At 40.2% G+C, this 23,296-nt stretch overlaps 1 protein-coding gene and 1 long non-coding RNA gene across 2 annotated transcripts in view; one reads left to right on the top strand and one right to left on the bottom strand.

Annotated features, from left to right (window-relative positions):
- The window catches only part of LOC124292393, a 42,465-nt gene extending 24,388 nt beyond the window's left edge, over positions 1 to 18,077 (top strand). The window contains exons 2-5 of the mRNA XM_046729476.1: positions 2,008 to 2,064; positions 13,239 to 13,428; positions 14,266 to 14,444; positions 15,598 to 18,077. Of these exons, the coding sequence (XP_046585432.1) occupies positions 2,008 to 2,064; positions 13,239 to 13,428; positions 14,266 to 14,444; positions 15,598 to 17,055 (1,884 nt within the window). The 3' untranslated portion in view covers positions 17,056 to 18,077. The remainder of the gene's footprint in view (positions 1 to 2,007; positions 2,065 to 13,238; positions 13,429 to 14,265; positions 14,445 to 15,597) is intronic.
- A 1,135-nt stretch (positions 18,078 to 19,212) lies between these two features.
- LOC124292399 lies at positions 19,213 to 19,837 on the bottom strand. Its single transcript, XR_006902445.1, has 3 exons — positions 19,808 to 19,837; positions 19,418 to 19,547; positions 19,213 to 19,352 (listed from the first exon to the last, which is right to left on the bottom strand). It is a non-coding gene; the product is annotated as an uncharacterized LOC124292399 (long non-coding RNA).
- Between the last annotated feature and the right edge of the window lie 3,459 nt (positions 19,838 to 23,296).

Raw genomic sequence — 23,296 nt, forward strand, 5'->3', positions numbered from 1 at the left:
CAGTTGTTTCTGTAAGCTATGCTCATGTCAGAAACTAGATGTTAGTCTGTCTGTGCCATGATGGTGGAATTTACATAATATATTCAAATATTTGTTTCCGGCATCAAAAGTTTTGTTGCTGAGGCCTAAAAGAAAAATGTTGTGGTTCCAATTACCCGACCGAACCTTGAATTCTGGTGCCGACCCTACTTTTTTTAAACGGACTGAATAAAATAAGCTTTCAGATACCATTGTTTTTTCCCGGCACCGACATATCGGTCATTCCGATAGAGAAAGTTGACATGATGGCCGCAAACTTGATTGAATAAACAATTACACATTGATAGATTTGTTATTAGTTTGTACTTTCCTTCTAAAAAAAATATGTAAAAAAAAAATTCCTATCTACCAACCCAAAATATTAAAGAGTTGTAATCATAACCACAACATTTTTTTTTATTTTACCTGAACCAACACATAGAAGACATCAAAGAATTAGTCTGAACTTCGGTAGAAATATCATGCGTGAAAAGAATAAAAAAGATTTGGTCTTCCCCCCACCTGGAGTTGATGATTTTGTGAAATGTAATAACTAGTTGGTATCCATCAACACATGTGGTGTGTGTACAGGTTTAAGACTTGAGAAGTGCCCCTTCAGAAGCTCTGTGCGTTACATGATACTGCCTCAGTTGGGATGCAGGGATACCTTTCGGAGGGATGAGTCACAGGGATGACAGATTGGGGTGGGCAGAGAGGATGTACCAGCCAACCCAAGCTCAGTCTCTCATACACACAATGAAACACACATACTGCCCTTGCAAATGTACATGATGTGGGGAGTCTAGATTATAGACTAACAGCTAGTACATATAGCCCTTGCAAATGTACATGATGTGGCAAGTCTAGATTATAGACTAACAGCTAGTACATATAGCCCTTGCAAATGTACATGATGTGGCGAGTCTAGATTATAGACTAACAGCTAGTACATATAGCCCTTGCAAATGTACATGATGTGGCAAGTCTAGATTATAGACTAACAGCTAGTACATATAGCCCTTGCAAATGTACATGTGGCAAGTCTAGATCATAGACTAACAGCTAGTACATATAGCCCTTGCAAATGTACATGATGTGGCGAGTCTAGATTATAGACTAACAGCTAGTCTCTGAAATGAACTAATTTTACAGAAAAAAGGAAGTTTTTGGATTATTATATTAAAACACAATAAAAAGGAGCCCAGAGACTTTCTTCATTTTCAGAAACTGTGGTAATCTAGACTTACCACATATTCTAGACTTGCCACATAATCTAGACTTGCCACATATTCTAGACTTGCCATATAATCTAGACTTGCCATATAATCTAGACTTGCCACATATTCTAGACTTGCCACATATTCTAGACTTCAAAAGGAAGTTAGTTTTTAATGTGTCTACATTTCCTTAAACTTTACAGATCCATAATGCCGGTAGTAATCTTGGCCTAAATGCTTATTAAATGACTGCACGCTGTTTATAATGGTCTCTTGGCGTGATGATATTGTGATTTAATTTGTTTGTTGTGATCTACTTCACTGAGAAACACTAACATGCAATCAACCAAGTCCTCGAGTCTGACCATCCAGTCCATTCCATCAACTTGTACAGCCAGCAGAGATTGTTGAGGGTGGTGGGGTAGCTTAGTGGTTAAGGCCCTCGCTCATCAGGCTGAAGACCCGGGTTCGATTCCCCACATGGGCACAATGTGTGAAACCTATTTCTGGTGTCCCCCGCCGTGGCACTGCTGCTATATTGCTAAAAGATATTTAAAACCAAACTCACTCACTCACTCACTCACTCACTCACTCACTCACTCACTCACTCACTCACTCACTCACTCACTCACTCACTCACTCACTCACTCACTCACTCACTCACTCACTCACTCACTCACTCACTCACTCACTCTTCTGACCAGTGATCCAGCATTATACTTTCTTCAGGAATATTCTTCAGAATTAAGCAGTTCCGTTTGTGTTCTTTCAGGTCCTGTGCTCAGCGCTGAGTGTGGCACTTCTGTTCTGGAGGAGACTGACATGTTTGGTAAGTTGTTTAGTGGAAGTCTTTGTTCTTGTACACCATTATCTCGGATATCCTTTGTAGGCGTTCACTATTACCTAGGATATCCTTGGAGGCGTTCACCAAGATAGGTTTGGAGACCTGTTGACCAAACACATATCTGCCCCCGTCTTAAGGAATTACACTTTTACCCAAAATGATAAATTCCTTTGGAAAGTGTTCAAAACTATTGGTAAATCTACTTAACAATTCTGCTATTTCCTACACAATACTTGCAAGCCTCAGAGAGTGTTGACAGCTGGAAGGGCAAACCCAGTTGACATCAACATATATTGACAGATTATTACACTTGAAGCCAGGAGTTGGACACTTTGAACTGAAACTCTCTTTAAAAGCATGACTGTTCAATTGGCATATTATATACTGCTGTTAGTCTAATACTGTATTTTCTTCAGGAGAATTTACACTATGTTTCATGATTCAAGGAAAAGAATATTACTCTTTTGTGTTGCAGAGTTTTGCATTTTAAAAGCTTGGCTTAAAAATAAAAGGCAAACCCTTAAAACATGTAATTTAAATCACAAAAATGTGCAGCACAAAATATGTGCTGTATAATATTTATTATTCCAAAGAAGCCACGTATTTACCCATGGTGCTGAAGTTGCTGTACAAGCAATGGAGCTGAACCACATCCGAACCTGTCACCCCATCCAAAGTGCACTTCACGCTCTCAAATTTCAATTTCTGATGCTGAGTGTGTTTCTTTAATCTTTAAAGAAACCCAATTTTACTGCAATGTCTACTTGTGGTTCTGTAACCTGAACCAGCCAATCGGAAGGGGTCATGGTTGAGTAGTCTCCTAGTGAGAGTTTTTTAAAGGGCTAGCGGTTAAAAGTAACCCACATGGCCCCTGAACACTTCTATTGTGAGGGTTCTTTTCAGTGAGCTGTGTGTCTTGTTGAGGGTGCGGATGGGTGGACCGACATCAGAAATGCCAACCCTTACGCTTTGGACATTATTATTACGATTTTGACCATTAAATTACGCCGTTACCCCTAAACCTGCAAAAATTATGCTTTTCTACTTGTTTTACAAAATCAATAAAGTGGAAAAAATTTCACAGGGAAGTGTTTCGTAATGCACCGGTACAAGGGTTCAGAAATGGTCTTACTCTTAGCATCACGCTTATTCCAATTAACTTGTAAGGAATTAAAGTATTTTGTGTCACAGGACCAACAATTTTCTATGTATGGAGCTTCATTATGATTGGTCACATGTATTTCTGTCTAGAATATTTCCAATTCATGTGAATCAACCTTCTTACAAGTAATTTTTTTATTAAGTTATCACCTTTCACTAAGTAACTATTTTTTAAGCATTACACTTTTTAGGTCCAAATTACACTTTTTGACCTCCAGTATTACACTTTGGCCCAAAATAGGGTTGGCAGCTCTGTGACATGCGTTGAAGGATTAAAACTGTCTGTCATGAAATGTAAATTTGATTTAAGCTTTATCGTAAAAGCTTAGAGTAAAATTACCATGAAACCAGAATGCAAGCATTGAGTTAATTTATTGTGCTTTTAAAAGTTGGAAGTGACATTTGACCTCTTGGCTCCATTTAGTGTCTTAACAATGACATACGTGTTCTATTTAAAAGTGCCAGAAAATGAGTGCAATATGTCAAAATGTTACATTTATTAAGTTTATAGTTAATTTTGTGAGAATTTTGCAGTTTTTATGAATTTATTTAAATCTATGAAAGATAATTAATTAGTTGAGCAGAAACAAGTAAACAGGACTGTCATTCAAATTCTATTTGTTGATTTTTGCACAGTCTGCATGTAATTTGTAAAACTGCAGTGGAAGGAAAGTGTGGCCCTGTGTCCCCCCATCTAGACCCCCAGTGCACTGATTTCAGAGAGGGGGAACCAGGAGGAATTTATGCAAATTTTCAGCAGGTGCTACTGTTGTGTTGATGTAGCTGCTGTGATAAAAGTGACCTCCACCTGGGAACAGGTAGTTGGGGCAGACCTCGAGATTAATGAGGTCTGCAATGACATTTTTATACCCCCGTGTTAAGAACTCAACCCTCTGTTGACGGCTGCATTGAAATGCTGGAGGCATCTCGCAAGGAACCTTTGAGGAGGAGTGAACAGTTCTGTGACAAACAATACCCCAGTTGAACCGGGATGAATGGGAAGCTTTACAAATTGAATGATAATTATCGCTGTTTGGGCTGGTTTTAAGATGTGGTTTGAGTCGGTTCAGATTTTTCTCTGCTTGTTATGAATGAAGCAGGATGATTAGGGCTGAGCCCAAGGACATTTCTCGCCTGTTGAATGATAGGTCTTTTGAAGGTCTGACGAAGCTTTGTTGTGATGTTTCCATAGATGAACACCTTGCGGTGATGATGTGTCGTGTTTACGACAAAGGAAAATATTACATTCTTATTGGGTCTTAATTCTGATTTAAATCTAGCTGATTGTTTCGTTTGGGGACTAAGGAAACGGCTATGTTTGTTGGGCTGTCAAAAGGATGTTTTCTTACTGGGGGATTCTGTGGCCAGAGAAAACAGGGCTGACAAATAGCGGGGCTTGTAAACAACAGTCTGAGCTCAATTCGATTAAATGTCAGATAAAGTTGTTGTGGTTGATTGTGGACTATGTACAACCACCAGGGGGGACTTTTCAATGGGGATTTAACACAGCTTACCTCTGGGAAGCAGAGTGTTTGGGATTTAAATCACTATTGCCTAATATCCTCAAACTAAACCCGTTAGTTGTGTTAGGCCATGCTTAATTTTATGTGTTTCTTATCTCTAACCAAAACCAGAAATAGAGGTGAAAAAATAAAGTTTTTCACTAATTTTGGTACTTGGTGATAGTTGGTTAATTAATTCATGGTGTACAATGAGTCTCTCTGCTTCCGAATCATCCCTTCCACCCACAGGTCGCGGGTTCGATCCCCGACCGCGTCATACCAAAAGACGTTAAAATATGGTACTTGTTGATCCCTGCCTGGCGCTTGGCATTAATGGGTACAACAAGGACTGGTCGGCTCGGAGTCAGTATAATGTGTCTGAGTGGGGTATTCATGCTTCACTGCAGCGTGGTAAACCAACATAAGTCTGGGCTAGTACAAGCAGCCGCGTATACACATACACACGCATGCATGTCGTCATATGAGCGAAATATTCTCAAGCACGACTTTAAAACCCAATTTCACCTCACCTCACCCTTCCGTCCACCCATCCCTGCAATGCTAAAGCCCTAAATGAAGCAAGTCTAGATTTCCCTAAACTAACGCTTAGTCTCTGAATATGCAGTATATAATCTTGATAGTAACAAATAAACCCATTTAAATTGAAAAGGAGCTAGAGTGAGTTGGGAGACCCCAGGGGAAATCTGGACTTGCTTCATTAAGGGCTTTAGCATTGCAGCATAGGCAGATCCAGAGGGGGTGTGTGCACCCCTCTTTTGTCCTGAAAGTTTATTAAATTACCAATTTAACTCTCATGAAAATGAAGTGTGCACCCTCCCTTTCTCAATAGTGTGCACCCCCTTTCTCAAAAAGCTGTACCTGCCCCTGTACAGGGAGGGCTTGGCATTAGGGAAAATAATGTGATGTGAGGTGAGGTGAAATTGGGTTTTTACGTCGTGCTTGAGAATATTTCGCTCATATGACGACGTGCATGCGTGTGTATGTGTATGTGCGGCTGCTTGTACTAGCCCAGACTGAAGCTGGTTTTATAGTGCTAGCCCACTGAGATACCATGCCACAGTGAAGCATGAATACCCCACTCAGACACATTATACTGACCAGAGCCGACCAGTCCTTGTTATACCCATTAATGCCGGGCGCCAGGCAGAGAACAACAAGTACCATATTTTAACGTCTTTTGGTATGATGCAGTCGGGCATCGAACCCGCGACCTTCCGCTCTCCGGGCGGACACTCTAACCACTACACCACAGAGGCGGTCCGGAAAATAATGTGGTTCAGGGACTGTGGGACAGACTAAGATTTCCTTCTGTCCCAACTCACTGGGTCTCCTTTTCAATTTCAAAGAGTTTATTTGTTACTATCAATATTGTATATTCAGGGACTAAGCCTTAGTCTATTGTGTAGGCTGAAGGGTTAGTAATTAACTTGGTCACTTCATCACTCGAAGGTTAGTCCAGATTTATGAATCATGGAGACCCCATAGATAAGATAAGATAAAATATTTATTGCATAGCATTCCATGAAGAAACAGTGGCAATATTCTATAAGCTACAAATATTTACACAGAAGGTACAAGAAATATAGATACATTTCACACAAAAATGATGTACATTATAACAATTTTTAGAAATCATGTGGTATAATGACATGGGAATAATATATCAGGAGACTATGGTAAGATATAGAATTCATTTAAAGTTGTAAAGATGGTGACATATTTTGGAAATTAATTCAGGACTTCTGTTCTTGAAAATTATTAGGAATTGTTCTTTTTTTTTGAGAGTGTAGTAAATTCTTGGTCATAATAAAGCATTGTGTGTATAAGTGATTCCCTTTCTTCGCTATACTTGGTACATATATATTGGGGCCTGAGATTTCCTTTAAACAGAAAATATTATTGCTTGCTGCTTTGAAATTAAATATTCTGTTAAACTTTCAAGTGTCAAAGCTATGGTGGTCTTGAAGTTAAAGTTTGGTAACATTGTCCTTTTATTCATTTAATGTTCGTCTGTGTCAAATTTAAGATTATTACACAGCTCCCTTCTAACTTTGACACAACGGGGGATCGCTCCTGTCTACTCTGTGTCAAAGTTAATCCTATTCTTTTGAAGAGATTGCTTATTCAGGGATAGAAATAAAAAAAATTCTAAGTGTGCCTTAGGGCACCAGACAAATATTTTAGGTGTGCCTTTCAGAAATTGAGTGTGCCCACATGTTTTTAGAATAAATGACAATGATGATGATCATTTGAATTTTATTGTTAAATAAAGAATGGGTTTATGAGCATTCAGATATGTATGGTATTATTCAATTTGGAAAATAATAATTGTTTTGGGGATTAAATGACTAAATGTGAGTTATGTCTCTGAAAAATCAGGCGTGTCAAAAGGGCACCGAGAACATTATTTAGCCATGCCATTTCAATATTTACCGTGCCATGGCACACTAATATATGGGGTATTTCGAACCCTATTATTTCAGATACTTACTGAAAATTTTGACCCATCACTGACAATGGTAGCAAATGATCCATATTGTGTATCCTGCTCCACACCTGGGCCTAGATTTTTGAAGCTCTCTTAGCGCTAAGATAGTTGCAAGTTAATGTTAATGTATGGCACTTACGACTATCTTAGCGCGCTAAGAGAGCTTCGAAAATCTAGGCCCTGGAGACTAAGTGTTGGATGCTCATTTAGGTTTGTGAACCCATTAGGGGCGGCAGGGGCGGTTGGGTAGCCTAGTGGTTAAAGCGTTGGCTCGTCACGCCGAGGATCCGGGTTCGATTCCCCACATGGGCACAATGTGTTAAGCCCATTTCTGGTGTCCCCCGCCGTGATATTGCTGGAATATTGCTAAAAGCGGCGTAAAACTAAAACTCAGTCAGTCAGTCATTAGGGGAGGTGAGGTAGCCTAGTGGTTAAAGCGTTTCAACAGCCGGGTTTGATTCCCTACATGGGTACAATGTGTGAAGCCAATTCCCGGTGTCCTTCGCCATAATATTGCTGGACTATTGCTAAAAGCGGCGTAAAGTCGAACTAACTCATTTACTTCACGTTTGTGTTGGATGCCACTCAACAGCTGATCATTGAGGTTTCTCACCACATTATGGAAAAACATTTAAGTGTTTTGAAATTCAAGCAAAATCTGTTGTATACATCAGTAAAGGGTAAGTATGTTATTCAAGTTCCACACCCAACATAAAAAATTTAAAACTTAAAATTTATTGTCCTTGTCCAGGAGCTGCTAGTGTAGCAGGTTTTGAAATTCACAATTTCCCGACTTGAGTCTTTTTTTGTTCTTGAACCATGGACAGATGTTCAACATAAACATCCTGTTTGTCTTGAGTGTCTGACATAAACTCCTGCAGATTTTATCTGTAGGAATCCCCCTGCTGTGATGAGTCTTCTCAACGTCAGCAAGGCCTGTCAGCATGCCATTTTTTTAGAATTCAAGCTCTCACAACATATTATTTAAAGATGCATGATCATATTTTCAAGTACTCGGTAGTTTTTTTTGGCTAGACTATATGAAAATCTTGTTTTAACGATTTATCTCTGCCAATTTTCTCCATGAAAAGAGCAAAGAAAACACCAGTTCTGTTTGTTTAGCAGTTAACCATCTATGGCAGTAACAGTTTCATGTAGAATGTGAACAAACCAATGTTTAAGAAGCATAATTTTAGTATGAAAACAGTTGAACCGGAAGCTGGCAGGGGTAATTGAGGCGAAGAACGATTTGATATTCTGCGAGGGGCAGATAATATGTTGAAGGAAACACATTTTATGTGAGTAAATATTAGCAAATGTGAGAGCACAAAACTGTGAGAAAATGGGGTCTACTTAGATGGTGGCGATATTTTTATTTCACATTAAAAATATTTTTTTGAACCGAAGCAAGGGAGTTGTTTGGCCAACCTTTACCCTCTTTGCTCACAAGTAGAAAAACTGGTATTTGCGCTACAGTTTCAGGGGTGGAAATAACTTTAAAATTGCTAGTGTACTCCGGTACAGTGGTACATGTAAAATCACTTGCCCTAATAATTTTTCCATTATACCGGCCGTTTTCTTGTTGAGGTTTTAAATAAATAACATTATTAACATTGGAAAGTCAACTGGACACCGGTACAGTGTGATATACAAATTTACTTGCCCAACAGAAAAAAACACTGGACTCGGACGTCGGGCAATGGGTTATTTCCACCCCTGAGTTTGCCTGTGGTTTGACTATGACTAATTCTCTGAAGATTTATAATTTTGGAAAATACGAATAATTCCATTTACCTTGAAAAGGAGCCCCAGTAAGGAGGGAGAATCAGAACCTGGGGAAATATAGACTTGCTTCATTTAGGGCTTTAGCATTGCAGGGAGGGCTGGGTGGCAGGTAAAATGTGGTTTAGGGACTGTGAGACAAACTAGCTGTTGAGTTCGGAGCAGCTGTACGAAGGAGGAGGCACCAGGTGATGGAGAGGTTCGGGAAAAGTCAGGCTGACTCTCTTCTTCCTGGATGACTTTGTAATGACTCACAGCAAATTAATCTAGATAAGATTCAAGGTGTACAGGCACCAACTGTTTTTCAGACTCAGGAAATATGTTACAGAAACGTCTGTGGAGGGAAGTAAGAAGCTGTTCGGTGAAGGGGTGCAATTCAGTTTTGTTGTTTTTTCAAGCTAAATATCACTATCAGTCTCTTGTGATCATTTTGGATTTTTATAGCTTCTTGATATAAATAGAAACTGGCTGAGATAGGTTTAACATATTTTGACAGAATAAACCTTGGATAACAGAATGGATTTACAAGGAAAGCATGTATTGATATTCAGTCCTGTTTCACGTTGTCATATACCCGTGAAGGTCCGGGTTAGAATGAGCCTTCAGTAACCCATGCTTGTCGTAAGAGGCGACTAACGGGATCGGGTGGTCAGGCTCGCTGACTTGGTTGACACATGTCATCAGTTCCCAATTGCGCAAATCGATGCTCACGCTGTTGATCACTGGATCGTCTGGTCCAGACTCAATTATTTACAGACCGCCTCCATATAACTGGAATATTGCTGAGAGCAGTGTAAGACTAAACTCACTCACTTACTCACTCACTCATGTCATCACATTGGGGTGGTGGGGAAGTCTACTGGTGTTTGCTCATCATGCTGAAGACCCGGGTTTGGATCCCAACATGGGTACAATGTGTGAAGCCATTTTTGGTGTCCCTCGCCGTGATGTTGCTGGAATATTGCTAAAAGCAGCGTAAAACTATACTCACGTCATCATAGGGATAGCTTTGTGGTTAAAGCATTCGCTCATTACGCTGAAGACCCGGGTTCGATTCCCCACATGGGTGCATTGTGTGAAGCCCATTTTGGTTGTGTACCCCCTAGATATTGCTGGTATAAAAGTGAAGAAAAATAAACACGTATCACTTGTATCATCTTACAATTATCTTGAAATGCATCTGGCATTACAGCCAAGTACGTTTTGCTTACCTCACAAAACTTATGTTGCTTAAAAGTGATCTAAACAAATATATTAAAAACTAATATATAACTAAATAACATTTCAAAAGAAATTTTAAAAAACCAAAATGTTCTCAAGTCCTGAAAAGGGAGACAATCAGGTTCCAATTTGTGTTTGATGATATTTCCAGATGGGGTAACATTGTCTGAAAGCTAGAACCATGTTGAACAAGGAAACAAGAAATTCTCCTGGTGTGGGAAAAGAGAGTGGGGTTGTTATTTCAATTACCCCAGCTTGTTTGAGGCCTACAGGATCTAACTCTTTCCACATTGGACCCAATGTCTTTTTCATGGGAAACGTTTGAGCCAAGGGAGCTGTTTGCGTCTGCAGCGTCAACATATTGCTTCTCACTTAGTTGTGAACAACTTACACTGTGTGGAGCTTGTTAACTGTTGTGACAAAGATAGCAGGGAAGGGCTTTGTTACCAGCAATGTTGGGAGTATACAAGAGGCAAGGGGGGTTGTCGGGTTGTAGTTTTGTTTGTGAGGGGTATAGGTGGTAGTTAATCCTATACAGTGTCCTGTTCCACAAACCCACTGGAGAGCTACAACTGTCGTAAGTCTATGTTAAAGTATGGCCGTTCACAATCATCTTAGGGGCGGTGTGGTAGCGTAGTGGTTAAAGCGTTCGTTCATCACGCCGAAGACCCGGGTTCAATTCTCCACATGGGTACAATATGTGAAGCCCATTTCCTGGTGTCTCCCGCCGTGATGTTGCTGGAATATTGCTAAAAGCGGCGTAAAACTAAACTCACTCACTCACTCACTATCATCTTAGCTGCGTGACCTTAGCAGGACCCTGGTGGGATGATGATAGACATGCACAAGTCTCTGAAGTAATAATTAATAGTTTAAATGATAATTTCTAACATAAATAAATAACTGGAGTCCCCTTGCCTCTTGAAAGGAGAGAATTACTATACATCCATTGGCTTAGCATTCAGTACAGCCTTTGAGCAAGGAGAGGATGATGACTGTCGTCATGTTTATGGGGTGGATTAGCTTGTGTGTATGTCAGGAAGCAGGATTTATCTAGATCTTGTTAGAGGCCAATATTTGACCCCAAGTTCTGGCACAGTGTATGTATTTTATTAACAAGGAAATTCAAAACTTGCTCTGAAATTATGGACCCTTAAAAATATTTTATTAATTTCTATCAGGTGATAGTTTGGTCTAAATAGATTCAAAACTCTAGATGTGGAGTTGTTAACACAGCAATATTATTATATACTAACCATGGCAACAACATATTGTTCATTTACTGTGTGACCAAAATGTATGATAAACAACTGCAGTAGTGAAATATATATCTATATATTAAGTGGAAGCCCTCCAAACCGGCAGCTCCCCAACCCGGCATGCTCTCAATATCGGCACTAGAATTTGATTCCGGTAGAAGCTAATTTATGTGCATAAACTGCCCTCTATACCGGCATTTTGTGCCGGTCCCAAAGAATGCCGGTTTAGAGGGCTTCCACTGTATGTGTATGGTCACTTATTAAGATTTCTGAAATATATGTGAAGTTAATATGGTCAGATATGGTCAGAAAGGGTGTGCGGTCAGTCTGCTAACCTGAGACTAATTAATTGTGTTGAGGACAATTAAGAACCCAGTGATCGCAGCCTTCAAAGACCAGTAACTTTCCGGAGATGTAATTCTTTGCTATTTATTTACTTGTTTTCTGCTACAAAAGCACAGTTTTTTGTAGGGCTGGCTAAAATGATCGATAATCGGAAATATCATCAAGATAAATTATGATTATCATTATGAAAATTGTGTTTTCAATAATATCATACATACTTTTGTGATTAAATAAATATAATTTTCTGACACAATATTCAAATTTAGGACTTTATTCATGGTCTTCTTCCAAATAATGTTCAGGGTGCTGTTTTGTTAATAATCCATGCAAAAGTATGTCACCACTCACGGTGATGTGAAATATACGAGTTGATAAAGTTACAAATATCCGAGGCTTGATATAATTGATATCAGTAGACATGAGGGTGAGATTCTATTTATCATCCAAAATCATTCTTCATTAGTTTTCAATGACAAATGTACATCTCTCAACACTACTACCATAAGACTTGCAGTGCAGCGATGTCATAGCATTGTGATGTCATCAAGTTGATGACGTCATAGCATTGTCAGGGCATTGTACAAAATCTACTGTCAAAACGATATCTCCTAGGAGATATCATATGATCTCACACAAGCGATATCTCCTGTGGAACACAGTTTTGGATGATAAATTCATTTCTTTCAGATAGTTTTGGCATTTTTGCTCAAAGTGAAGTTTCCGATGTTTATCAATAATCAATCAATATTTAGTTAACGATTATCGATCCATATTATCTGTTTCAATAGCCAGCCCTAGACCTGCAACTTATTGTGTTTGGAATGAGAACAAATGTATATACTGATGATGTGTTTGATTTAATATTGTTGTTAGCTAAATTCTTCATATATAAATGTAAGGTATTAAAAACTACTCTTAGTTTAAAACATTTCAGACATTATTTACAAGATAGGTATTTTATTGAAAAGAATATATCCTTCAGTAAAAGTGAACAAGATAAGTTTATAAAATGTGGATGTTATATCATGATTTTGCAAATTTTAAATGATTTTCTGAATTCTTTCTTCTTGTTCCCTAATGAAAAATATAGGCTGAATGGACTTGAACTTAAACTTACTGTAATATTTGAAGCTTGTAAGTGTGATTGGTGAGTGAATGTGTTGTGGTGTCTGGTGTTGTTGTTTTGTGCTTTGTTAGAAAAAAATCCTGTTTTTCCTGTGATCAATTCACCTTCTTGCAAAGGACCTTAGAGTCCCCTAGCTCTTCGGCCCTATCTGTAACAGGGGAAGCAAGAAATAAAAAATATCAATTATAAAAAAAAAGAAGATATTTGAAACATGGTTTGAAGCCGATGGGTGACACATGGTGTGTGTGTTTCAGGTGTTCCTGTGTGTGATCACATGTACCGTGACAGCGTTTCTGTGTGGGATCACTGCCATCCTGACAGGAACCCACGTGATCCGTCCCATCATGGAACTGTCCGACTGTTCGTACTTCCCCTTCCTTATGGAGTGTCACTGCATGTCCCCCTACAAAAGGTCCATGCTGGAGATCTCCTACACCCCGGAAGGTAAGCCATTTCAACTTCTTTCATTGACAATTATATGTCAAACAAATACTTTAGATTTTATTGCAAAATGTGAAATAGAAAAATCCTAAACATAACTACCATGTATGTTACCTGCTTTTCACTTCTTTAATCACTTATTACCCGATCGGGGGCGGTGGGGTAGCCTAGTGGTTAAAGCGTTGGCTCGTCACGCCGAAGACCCGGGTTCAAATCCCCACATGGGTACAATGTGTGAAGCCCATTTCTGGTGTTCCCCGCTGGATGTTGCTGGAATATTGCTAAAAGCGGCGTAAAACCAAACACAGTCAATCAGTATTACCCGATCGGGGTTAAAATTAGTTATGTTCTTGTCTCGGTGTGTCAAAGGGAAGTAACTCTACTGTAGTGGTGTACATAATGGTTTGTTTCAGTAGTCTGTATATATTTCACTATCCGAATGTTTTTGATGAAAAACGGAAGTGTTTGGATTAACGCGGCCTGACTGTATAAATCTTTTGTCATCCAAAGAGATGTACCAGGGGGCTGTTGCGCAACAAATCTAAACAATAATGACATTACGACTGTCAAAAGTCTGCCTAGTGGTCAAGTGTTCCCTTGTCACACTGAAGATCCAGGTTCAATTCTCGACATGGGTACAATGTGTGAAGCCAATTTCTGGTTTTCCCCGCTGTGATATTGCTAGAATATAGCTAAAAGTGGCAAAAAGCAATTCTCACTCACTCACTAAGGTCAGAGACCATATAATGGTCTCTGCTAAGGTACAGTGTGTTCTTGAAAATGATTGATTCTAGTTATAGATGAAAGCTTCTTTTCAATGTGTTCTTGTATCTGTTGTAGATCCCACAAGTGTGGTGTTCAGTGACACCGACAGCTGTGAGAGCATACAGAAGGTGATGCTGCACATGTTGTATGCTCTGATTGGAGCATACGTCATCAGCTTCCTGTTCACTGTGGGGGCGGCCATATTGGCTCTGCTGGTTCTGCGCATGGAGAAAATTAGGATGGGACTGTTTGAGGTGAGTGCTCTTGGTGGGTGAATGGAAAACTATTGTTGTCTCGTCCGTTCAACACTGCACTCAGCAATATGATTGAGCCTGCTTCACAGATAGAGATATGCCATATTATTACCTCACTAATAAGTGGACATGTTGTGTGAGCGTTATAAAAATTAAATAAGATATCTGTTCACAATGCTTCTTTCAATACAACTTGTAATGTGTTTTATTGTATACATGCAGGATATGAAACTCCCCAAGATTTCAGCCAGATCACAGGGCTGGTTAGATGTAAAACTTGCCAGACCTGACCAAAACTTACCTGCCCTTAAAATATCTTCATATACATGTCAAAATTTTAACCTTACCGTTGGGCAGGTGAATTTGAGAGTTGGAGAATAACCCGTCTCGGGCAGTCGGGCAGGCAGGTATTTTGAACGCTGTATACATAGCGATACAGGAATTGTAAATCAGCATAATATATCGCGAGCCTTGTATTGCAATACAATACTTTACAGGGCTGGATTTAAGAGATGTTAACCTACTTGCACCAGGTGCAACCTAAGATAAAGACCTAGTTGCACCAGCCAAATTCCAGTTGCAACGTAGTGTGTTAAAATGTTTCATTGCCATAGCTATTCAAAGTTTAGAAGAAAAATGGGCTGGCATATTTATGCATATGTTAGATTATTGTTGATTTATTTCTCAACTATTCACTTGCACCTTGTGCAAGGTAGACTCATAGCTAGGTTGTATTTTGTAATATTGGGTTGCACCAGTTCAAGTAACAAAGCACTAAATCGAGCCCTGCTTTACTAATCGCCCGTGGAAGATACTACAGTGTAATATTTTTACGACAGTTTTACACTGGTGTAATACCTCTAGACGTATGACGTCATAATGGTTTACAATGGTATTAGACCTTGCTTGAATCACGGAAAGCTGAGAATCATCACACTGTAGGCAGTTATCAGATAATGTTGGAGAGTAATAAACAGAAAACTAAACTCGCTTCCATGTAATACCGAGTGGTTGTTTGATACCAAATCATTAACTTGTTTAATAAAAATGGTATTCAAGGAAGGTCGTTTAGTATTCTCTATGTATTGCCGTGTCATTTCGAGAGTAATTTGTTTTGAGATAATGAATAACAATACACCTTTGTACACTTCAGGATGACACGTATGAAGAAATCTTCACCGTGAGCAACAGCAGTGCAACACCACCATCCTCCGACAGTGACAACGAAAATCAACACATGCTTCATCCAATCCTACCATCCAGCGATGACGGAAGAATCCCAGAGTCACACATCATACGAAGAAGTCGAAGTTTCAGTCAGCCCAGATTCCCCACCTCTGCAGATGCTCCTGAGAAGAGTATTCCTAAAATCACAGTGTCGGCACCAACCAAGCCCGAACCCCAGGGCAAGTTGAAGGAACATCGTCGCAGGAGTCGCCGAGCTGTGACGCTCCACAACTTAGACACCCACCAACTGATGGTGATCCTCAGTCTACAGATGCGTTACCTTCAGGAGAACGAGAACGCTCAGTCTCAGTCAACCCTAAGTGCCCAACAGCTCAGTCAGCAGTTACGAAGGGCTCTCACACCCCAGCCAAATCACGATCGTCAGAATCGGGCACAAGGTCAGGAAGTTCGTCAGATCAGGTCCCACACACCCCAACCATATCACTTCAAGAACAGGAGTTCTTACATTGATCCCGTTCAGCCAAATTATGAAAATATGTTTGATCCGACAGAGTTTATTAATCAGCTCAAACAAGAGCAGGCTCAAGGTGGGCGTAATGGAAATAAGGTTCCAGCTGAGCGGGACTTGTCACCACACAATATTGTGCCAGCCTCACGCCCCAAAACACCGAGACAGGGATACTCATCTCAAACCATTCCACCTCCGCAAAATTCCAGGAAAGGAAACAAAACTCCAATTAGATCCAATTATTACGAAGAAATCGACGACATGGCAGATTGTTTAGATGACAGTAGTGCCTCAGAGCAAATCTATGAAAATCACACTGGAAACCGACGATCTGCTCCAAGGCGTAATCGAGGTCAAGGTGAAGGTCATTCAGTGCCCGTTCCCGCAGTGTGTGTACAAGGTAATGGCGGAGAACCAAGGGACATAACCAATATACTCCCAGCATTATATCCATCGATTCCCAGACACTTGTTTGACCGGAGTCAGACCCCATCCCGACCAAAAAGTTATATGAATGCAGTTGATGCATCCGATTCTCCGCAGACATCGCGCAGAAAGCCGTCTCATAATCCAATCCAGCATAATCCCAGCACTCAAATTAACTCAACTCAAGTCAGACCAGTTCAGGAAAATGCATGGAGGAATCAGGATGTTGATTCAGAATCAACAGACAGTGCCATTTATGCAATGCCAGTTAAGAAACAACGCCAGCCAGCGAAACCTGCACGAAATCGCAGCCCAGATTGGCCAGGAAACCAACCTCGCCCATCCCTCCCTGGTCAGAGTGATGTGCGGTCAGCATTTCATGTCGTACCACGCAGCAAAAAAAATCCAAGCCTGCTCAGAAATGGAGCGGCAATGCAGATCCTGCGGCTCGGTTGCAAGTTTCTGCTCGCAGTTACGACGGCAATATGAACGATTTCAACATGCAGGGACAGTCAAACCACGTGTCTAACGTGTCTGCGTTCTTCCCCCCACCTCCCTACTCCCCTCCCCCGTCCTACACGGATGTGATCACACACTCCCGGGACAGCTCCCTCCATTCCCTCACCAGCAGCACCTCCACGTCAGAAGACGTCGACTTCTACCAACAAATCAGAAAACCCCAACAGCCTCCGCGATCAAAAGTCTCACCCCATCGTCAGGAATCTCAAAATGTCCCTTCCGAATCAGAATTGGGAGGAAAACTCTGTGTTCCATGACAGCGTCCCATACAATGGACCAGGGATCAACGGTGTGGGACAGAGATGGAATGGTACAGAGTATCAGAACATCGATGAAACACCGAACGGACGGGTTGCCAAGACTAGCCACAGGAGGCAAGGATATGATGCACTGCAGGATGAGCCAGTGAGGGGACCTACTTCGCGGAGCCTTGTCCCGGGAAGGCGGGATGTTGCGGGCTGTGAAGCTCCTCCCTATGGTGCTGCTGCTGCTGCATCCACCGAGGGCAACAGCAGTGACTCAGACTGTATGGAAACAGTCATATAATGACTTATTTTGTTGAATGATATGCAACGAAAAGACTTAAAATGGCAATGGTTTCATGGCGTATGTACTGTGTGAGACTGTGCAAAGTTTGTGACTGATTTATTGGAAATAACTGAGAAAACTGTCGAATATTATACAGTGTCAAGGACCTGAGTGGCATGTAGATGCAAGTGTAACCTGTTAAACAAACACAGATCATTGCCAGGCTATGCATTATTATTGGGACTCAAGTATTAGTTGTGCTGACGGTGATGGTCTTTGTGTCTCAGACTGTATCTGACGTAAGTGTCTCTCTGACCAGATGAAACTTTTCATATTTGTTGTCCTAAGCCGTGAATTGACACTTTCATTTGACTAACTTTTACTGAGTGGAGCACCCCGGACTTGCATTTGATGATGTTTTGTTGCCCAAAACAGTTCCTGTGAAATAAACCTCCTGCAGATCAGGAATTGCTTGTGATGCCTGCTGTAAACTTGTACAGTTCTTGTGAAGTACACCTTCTGCTGACTCTGACCTATACCTGTGTAATACTTCTGCAAAACTGTGTGGTAACCAATCTTTTACTGGCAACACTTCCCGTCAAACCTGTTTGTTACTACAGTTTCTGCTAAACATACCTCCCAACAGACCAGGACAAGTCACTGTGAAAAACACATCTTGCAGATCACGACCAGGTTTTGTAAAATACCTCTTGTTAATCACAACCAGTCCGAGAAATACATTTCTTACAGACTGTGACCAGTTCTTGTGAAATACACTTATGACAGATCAGGACTTCTTTTAAAATACACCTCTTGCAGATCAGGACCACTCCTTGTGATATCATCCTCGATAATCTCCAGGGTATACGTTACGATCACTCTCCACTAAACCCTGGATGCATCCATGGCTTCGCCCAATAATTATATTACCTCCCTTTGCTGGCTCCTCATTCTCACAGTAGCCAATCAGCTAAGCCGCCGTTACATCCGAGCTTCCCAGTGTCAACAAAGACAGCAGTTGCAGTCATGAAAGTTTGTTCGCAGTGCCACTCAGATTTTTTGGGAAATCATACAGACAAATTGACAGATTTGAAACTTTAAAATATATGGAAGAACTCCTACCTCTTTCAGAGTACCTCTGCATCAATTGTGTTGCCAAGTTTAAACAGTTAGATAATTTAAGAGGCAAAAGTGAGTTGTGATTGGTTCGCTCAACTTCCCAGTGTAGACACCTGATTGGATAAAAAGCCAGCAAAGGGAGGTAATAAAATCATAAAAGCTGTGGATGCATCCAGGGTATAGTGGAGAGCAATCGTAATGTATACCCTGGAGATTATCGAGGATGTTGTGATATTTGCCTCTTGTAGATGTTCCTGTGAAATATCCACCTACAGGATATGCTTGTTCTCACAGAGATGAATCAAAGTGACCATGTAGGAACATGACCAAATGTTGACCTTGCCATTTAAAAAATGTTATTTTCTACAAAAATGTTTGATATTTGTTTGAGCTCTTAACCTCAGCACATGGAATTTCAGGATCACTCCCTGCTGCATAATGCATGTTGATCAGGAAAGTATGTAAAACAGGAACAAGTGGTGTGGCCACAATTTGTTTATTCATCTGGCTTGTCTGTGTTTTCATCAACCAGAGCTGAGGATGCCCATGATAACTGTGACAAGTAGGTTCATGATGAGCTACATGGAGTGCGTAAAACATAAAGAAGGCAGAATCGGGACCTGTGAATGTGACACTATTATCTGCTCTACTGGAACACCAATTCTTAAGAAGGCAGAATTGGGACCTGTGAATGTGACACTACTATCTGCTCTACTGGAACACCAATCCTTAAGAAGGCAGAATTGGGACCTGTGAATGTGACACTACTATCTGCTCTACTGGAACACCAATTCTTAAGAAGGCAGAATTGGGACCTGTGAATGTGACACTACTATCTGCTCTACTGGAACACCAATTCTTAAGAAGGCAGAATTGGGACCCTGTGAATATGACATCGCTCTCTGTTCTTCTGGAACACGAATCCTTAAGAAGGCAGAATCGGGACCTGTGAATGTGACACTTCTATCTGCTCTACTGGAACACCAATTCTTAAGAAGGCAGAATCGGGACCTGTGAATGTGACACTTCTATCTGCTCTACTGGACACCCATCCTTAAGAAGGCAGAATTGGGACCCTGTGAATATGACATCGCTCTCTGTTCTTCTGGAACACCAAACCTTAAGAAGGTAGAACTGAGACCCTGTGAATGTCCGAGGGGCATGAAGCAGATGGCAGTATTTTGACTCAACAAGTGCTATACAGTTGTACATATGAATTGTTAGTGAAATGGACACATGCGACAAAAGGTTTCATGCCTGTATAATTAGATGCTTCCTTACCTCATGCGATTTATTCATAGTTACTTGGTTTATAGATCAGTGGTTGGGTAGCCAAGTGGTTAAAGTGTTCGGTTGACACACTGACGCCCTGCGTTCGATTCAAAACATGGGTACAATGTCGGAAACCAATTTCTGGTGTATTTGGTTATTGCTGGAATATTTCTGAAAGTACCATAAACCCTTACCCGCTTCAAAATTTCATAACAGAAATATATAGCATGTCTCTACCCATACAGTCAGTTTAAGGGTAACAAGACTTCAACACTCAGTTGTCTTGCCAGCAAGCTTTTAATCGGCTCTTGTAATCATCAAATGCAAATTAGCTCCACAACCATCCAAGTATTTATTCCATGAAAAGTATATTAGCTGTGAATGGGTACCTCGTTAGGATGAGAAAGCCACCATAACTCGGTGCACCTAGTGGCTGCAAGAGTTGTATACTCCCCAGAGAGTTGAGATTGATAATGCGATGTTCCGTTGAGATTGACATCCAATGATCGAGGAAAAAAATACCAGCGCCTTGAGCATGCACTAGTGCGTGGATATGTGCGCAATATAAATATCCTATAAAAAGTGTTGGAGGAATGTGCGTTGGAACCCTTTTCAAAACACCTTAATTTTCCTACAATTTTCTGTATTTCACTTCCAATAAATGAAAGATACAAATGAAATGGTTTTGAAATGGTGATGTTTTTTAGCCACAAACCCACATTTCACAAGCTGATCTGTAAGCCAAGTGATTGTATCAGCTTAGCCTGAGGGGGAGATGTGGGAGGTTGTCACTTTCGACAAGTCAAGAATACTCACCAGATAAAACTGAATATGTCAGTAACCATGGAAACATTATATTTTTGTATATTATATATCTGTGCTTTTTGTAAATATGTTAGTTCTATATATTTTTTTATATTCATGCATTATCATTTTGGACCAATGAGATGAAGTTTCATTGAGATCTACCCTTAGTGCCATTTCAGGAAGTTTTTGTTCAGGGTTCTCATGGGCTTCAGTGAAAAGCAAAGGCCAAAAATACACCTGGTATCTCATAAAAGACACTGGTGGGGTAGCGAGTTGTTAGAGAGCTCGCTCATCACACCCAAGACCAATTCCCCACATTGGTGCAATGTGTGAAGCCTATTTCTGGTGTCCCCCTGCCCTGACATTGCTGGAATATTGGAAAAGCGGCATAAATCTACACTCATTCACTCAATGTGAATTTGGCGCGGCCTTGCTGACTGTCACATATTGCCTTTAAATGTAGAATGATTGCTCGTAATAACCTCCTGATATTTACAATTGTTTGCATTCAGTGAAGTTCATCTAATTTTACCGTCATTTTCTCTTAAAGATGTCAGCACAAATACATAAAATTATGTAATACATAGAATTATGAGAATTGTGGGTTAACTCCCACTCGTGACTCGATGCTGTGACCCAATTCATTGGGACAGATAAGTTTCTCAGACTAATTCCTCATAGCATGTTTATTATCCAATAATTATGCTCATTGTCTGAAACATACTTTGTCAGCAACAAGCTAATGCATGTAGGCTTCCTTACAAGTCTTCAAAGTGGCATTCAATCAAACTCCCTTCATCAAAGTCTGTATGCCGATACTGAATCTGCTTGTTGTAAGAGGCGACTAACGGAATCGGTTGATCAGGCTCGCTGACTTGATTGACACATTGCATCCCAACTGCGTAGATTGATGCTCATGCTGTTGATCACTGCATTGTCTGGTCCAGACTATATTATTTACAGACCGCCGCCATATAGCTGCAATATCGCTTTGGGAGGCATTACACACCAACCAAACTGAATCGAGAATTAAATTGACAAGTGCCAATATTGTTTTGTTTACAGGTCCATGTTGTTCTCATTATGTACGTGGTATACTCATGGTGTACATATTCCAACACAGCATAAACAATAAACATCAGTACAATGAAGTCTTGTGTTTGTCTTTTATGCCATATTCCTTGTATTAACCCATGATGTGAGATGTTATCTTCATTGACATGTGGGGCGGTAGACTAACAACCAGTCTCCGAAATTAACATATTTTACAGAAAAAAGCTCAAAATAAAATATAATGAAAAGGAGCCAAAGCTCAAAATAAAATATAATGAAAAGGAGACTTTCTTTATTTTCAGATCTAGACTTGCCACATTTTCAAGACTTTCAGGGCTGTATGACAGGCTAGCAGGGTGAGGGGGTAGCTTAGTGGTTAAAGTATTCGCTGGTCATGCCAAAGACCCGGGTTTGATTCCCCTCATGGGTACAATGTTGTTTATGGTTAATAATTGCCGTGACAAAAAGGTTTAAGAGTCCCCTTTGAACCAGCAAAATATAAAACAGACAAGTCTAACATATTCAATAATATATTGAGCAAACAATGAGCAAGCTACAATGAATGACAATACAGATATTTAGGACAATGCAATTGAGTCACAAATCTAAAGTAATGGGTCACAAATATGAAATATTAACTCACCAGAAATTTACAATGAGAGCATACTAATCGAAGGTTGTTTACAATCAGAGCAGTCAGGCACAGACTGTCAGACTTGATCGTAGGTCAGAAGATGGCGATAGGCAGGAGACGGGAGAAAGATGGAATTACACGAGACTTTTCATATCACTGGAGTTGTGTACATCTTTCTCCCGTTAGTGTGTTAGTCCCTGTGTGTGTGTCAACAACCAGCCTTTATATATACTGACACAGAGACTAGAGCATTCTTTATCCACTGAGCACTATCCCGAAATATGTTGAACATACGACAGGGAGTCAAAACAAAAATAAAGCAAAGGGAGGCAACTCTTGGGCGCTATCATAAAGGCGTACCGCTAAAAAATACTATTGCCATACTTGCCCATACATGATCCGAAATGTGACCCACAACCCACACTCAAAACTTTAAACACTGTGACCCATAATAACTATCACTTGATCAATGATAATACAAATTACAAAAAAAAACACTCTCGTCAAAAATTTGTAAAGCCCATTTCTGGTGTCCCCTGCCGAGATATTGCTGGAATATATACTACCCATCATAAGTTTAGATTCACTAGTGTAAAAGTAGCCACTTACTTCAGTCAACTGTTCTAAACTAGATTTTGCAAAATATTCCAAACTGTTTAAAGGTACTGTTTACACATGAACTGGTGTATTGTAAAACAAATTGTTAACGTTGAAAAGATTATTGTCATGAGTTCAATAAATGATGAAACTAAGTGAAAATTAGTGAATTCTTAACAAAACTTTACACCAAAACGCAGC

The sequence above is a fragment of the Haliotis rubra genome, unplaced genomic scaffold (assembly GCF_003918875.1).
Source record: "Haliotis rubra isolate DU_JTF1 unplaced genomic scaffold, ASM391887v1 Scf516, whole genome shotgun sequence".
Lineage (NCBI taxonomy): Eukaryota > Metazoa > Mollusca > Gastropoda > Lepetellida > Haliotidae > Haliotis > Haliotis rubra.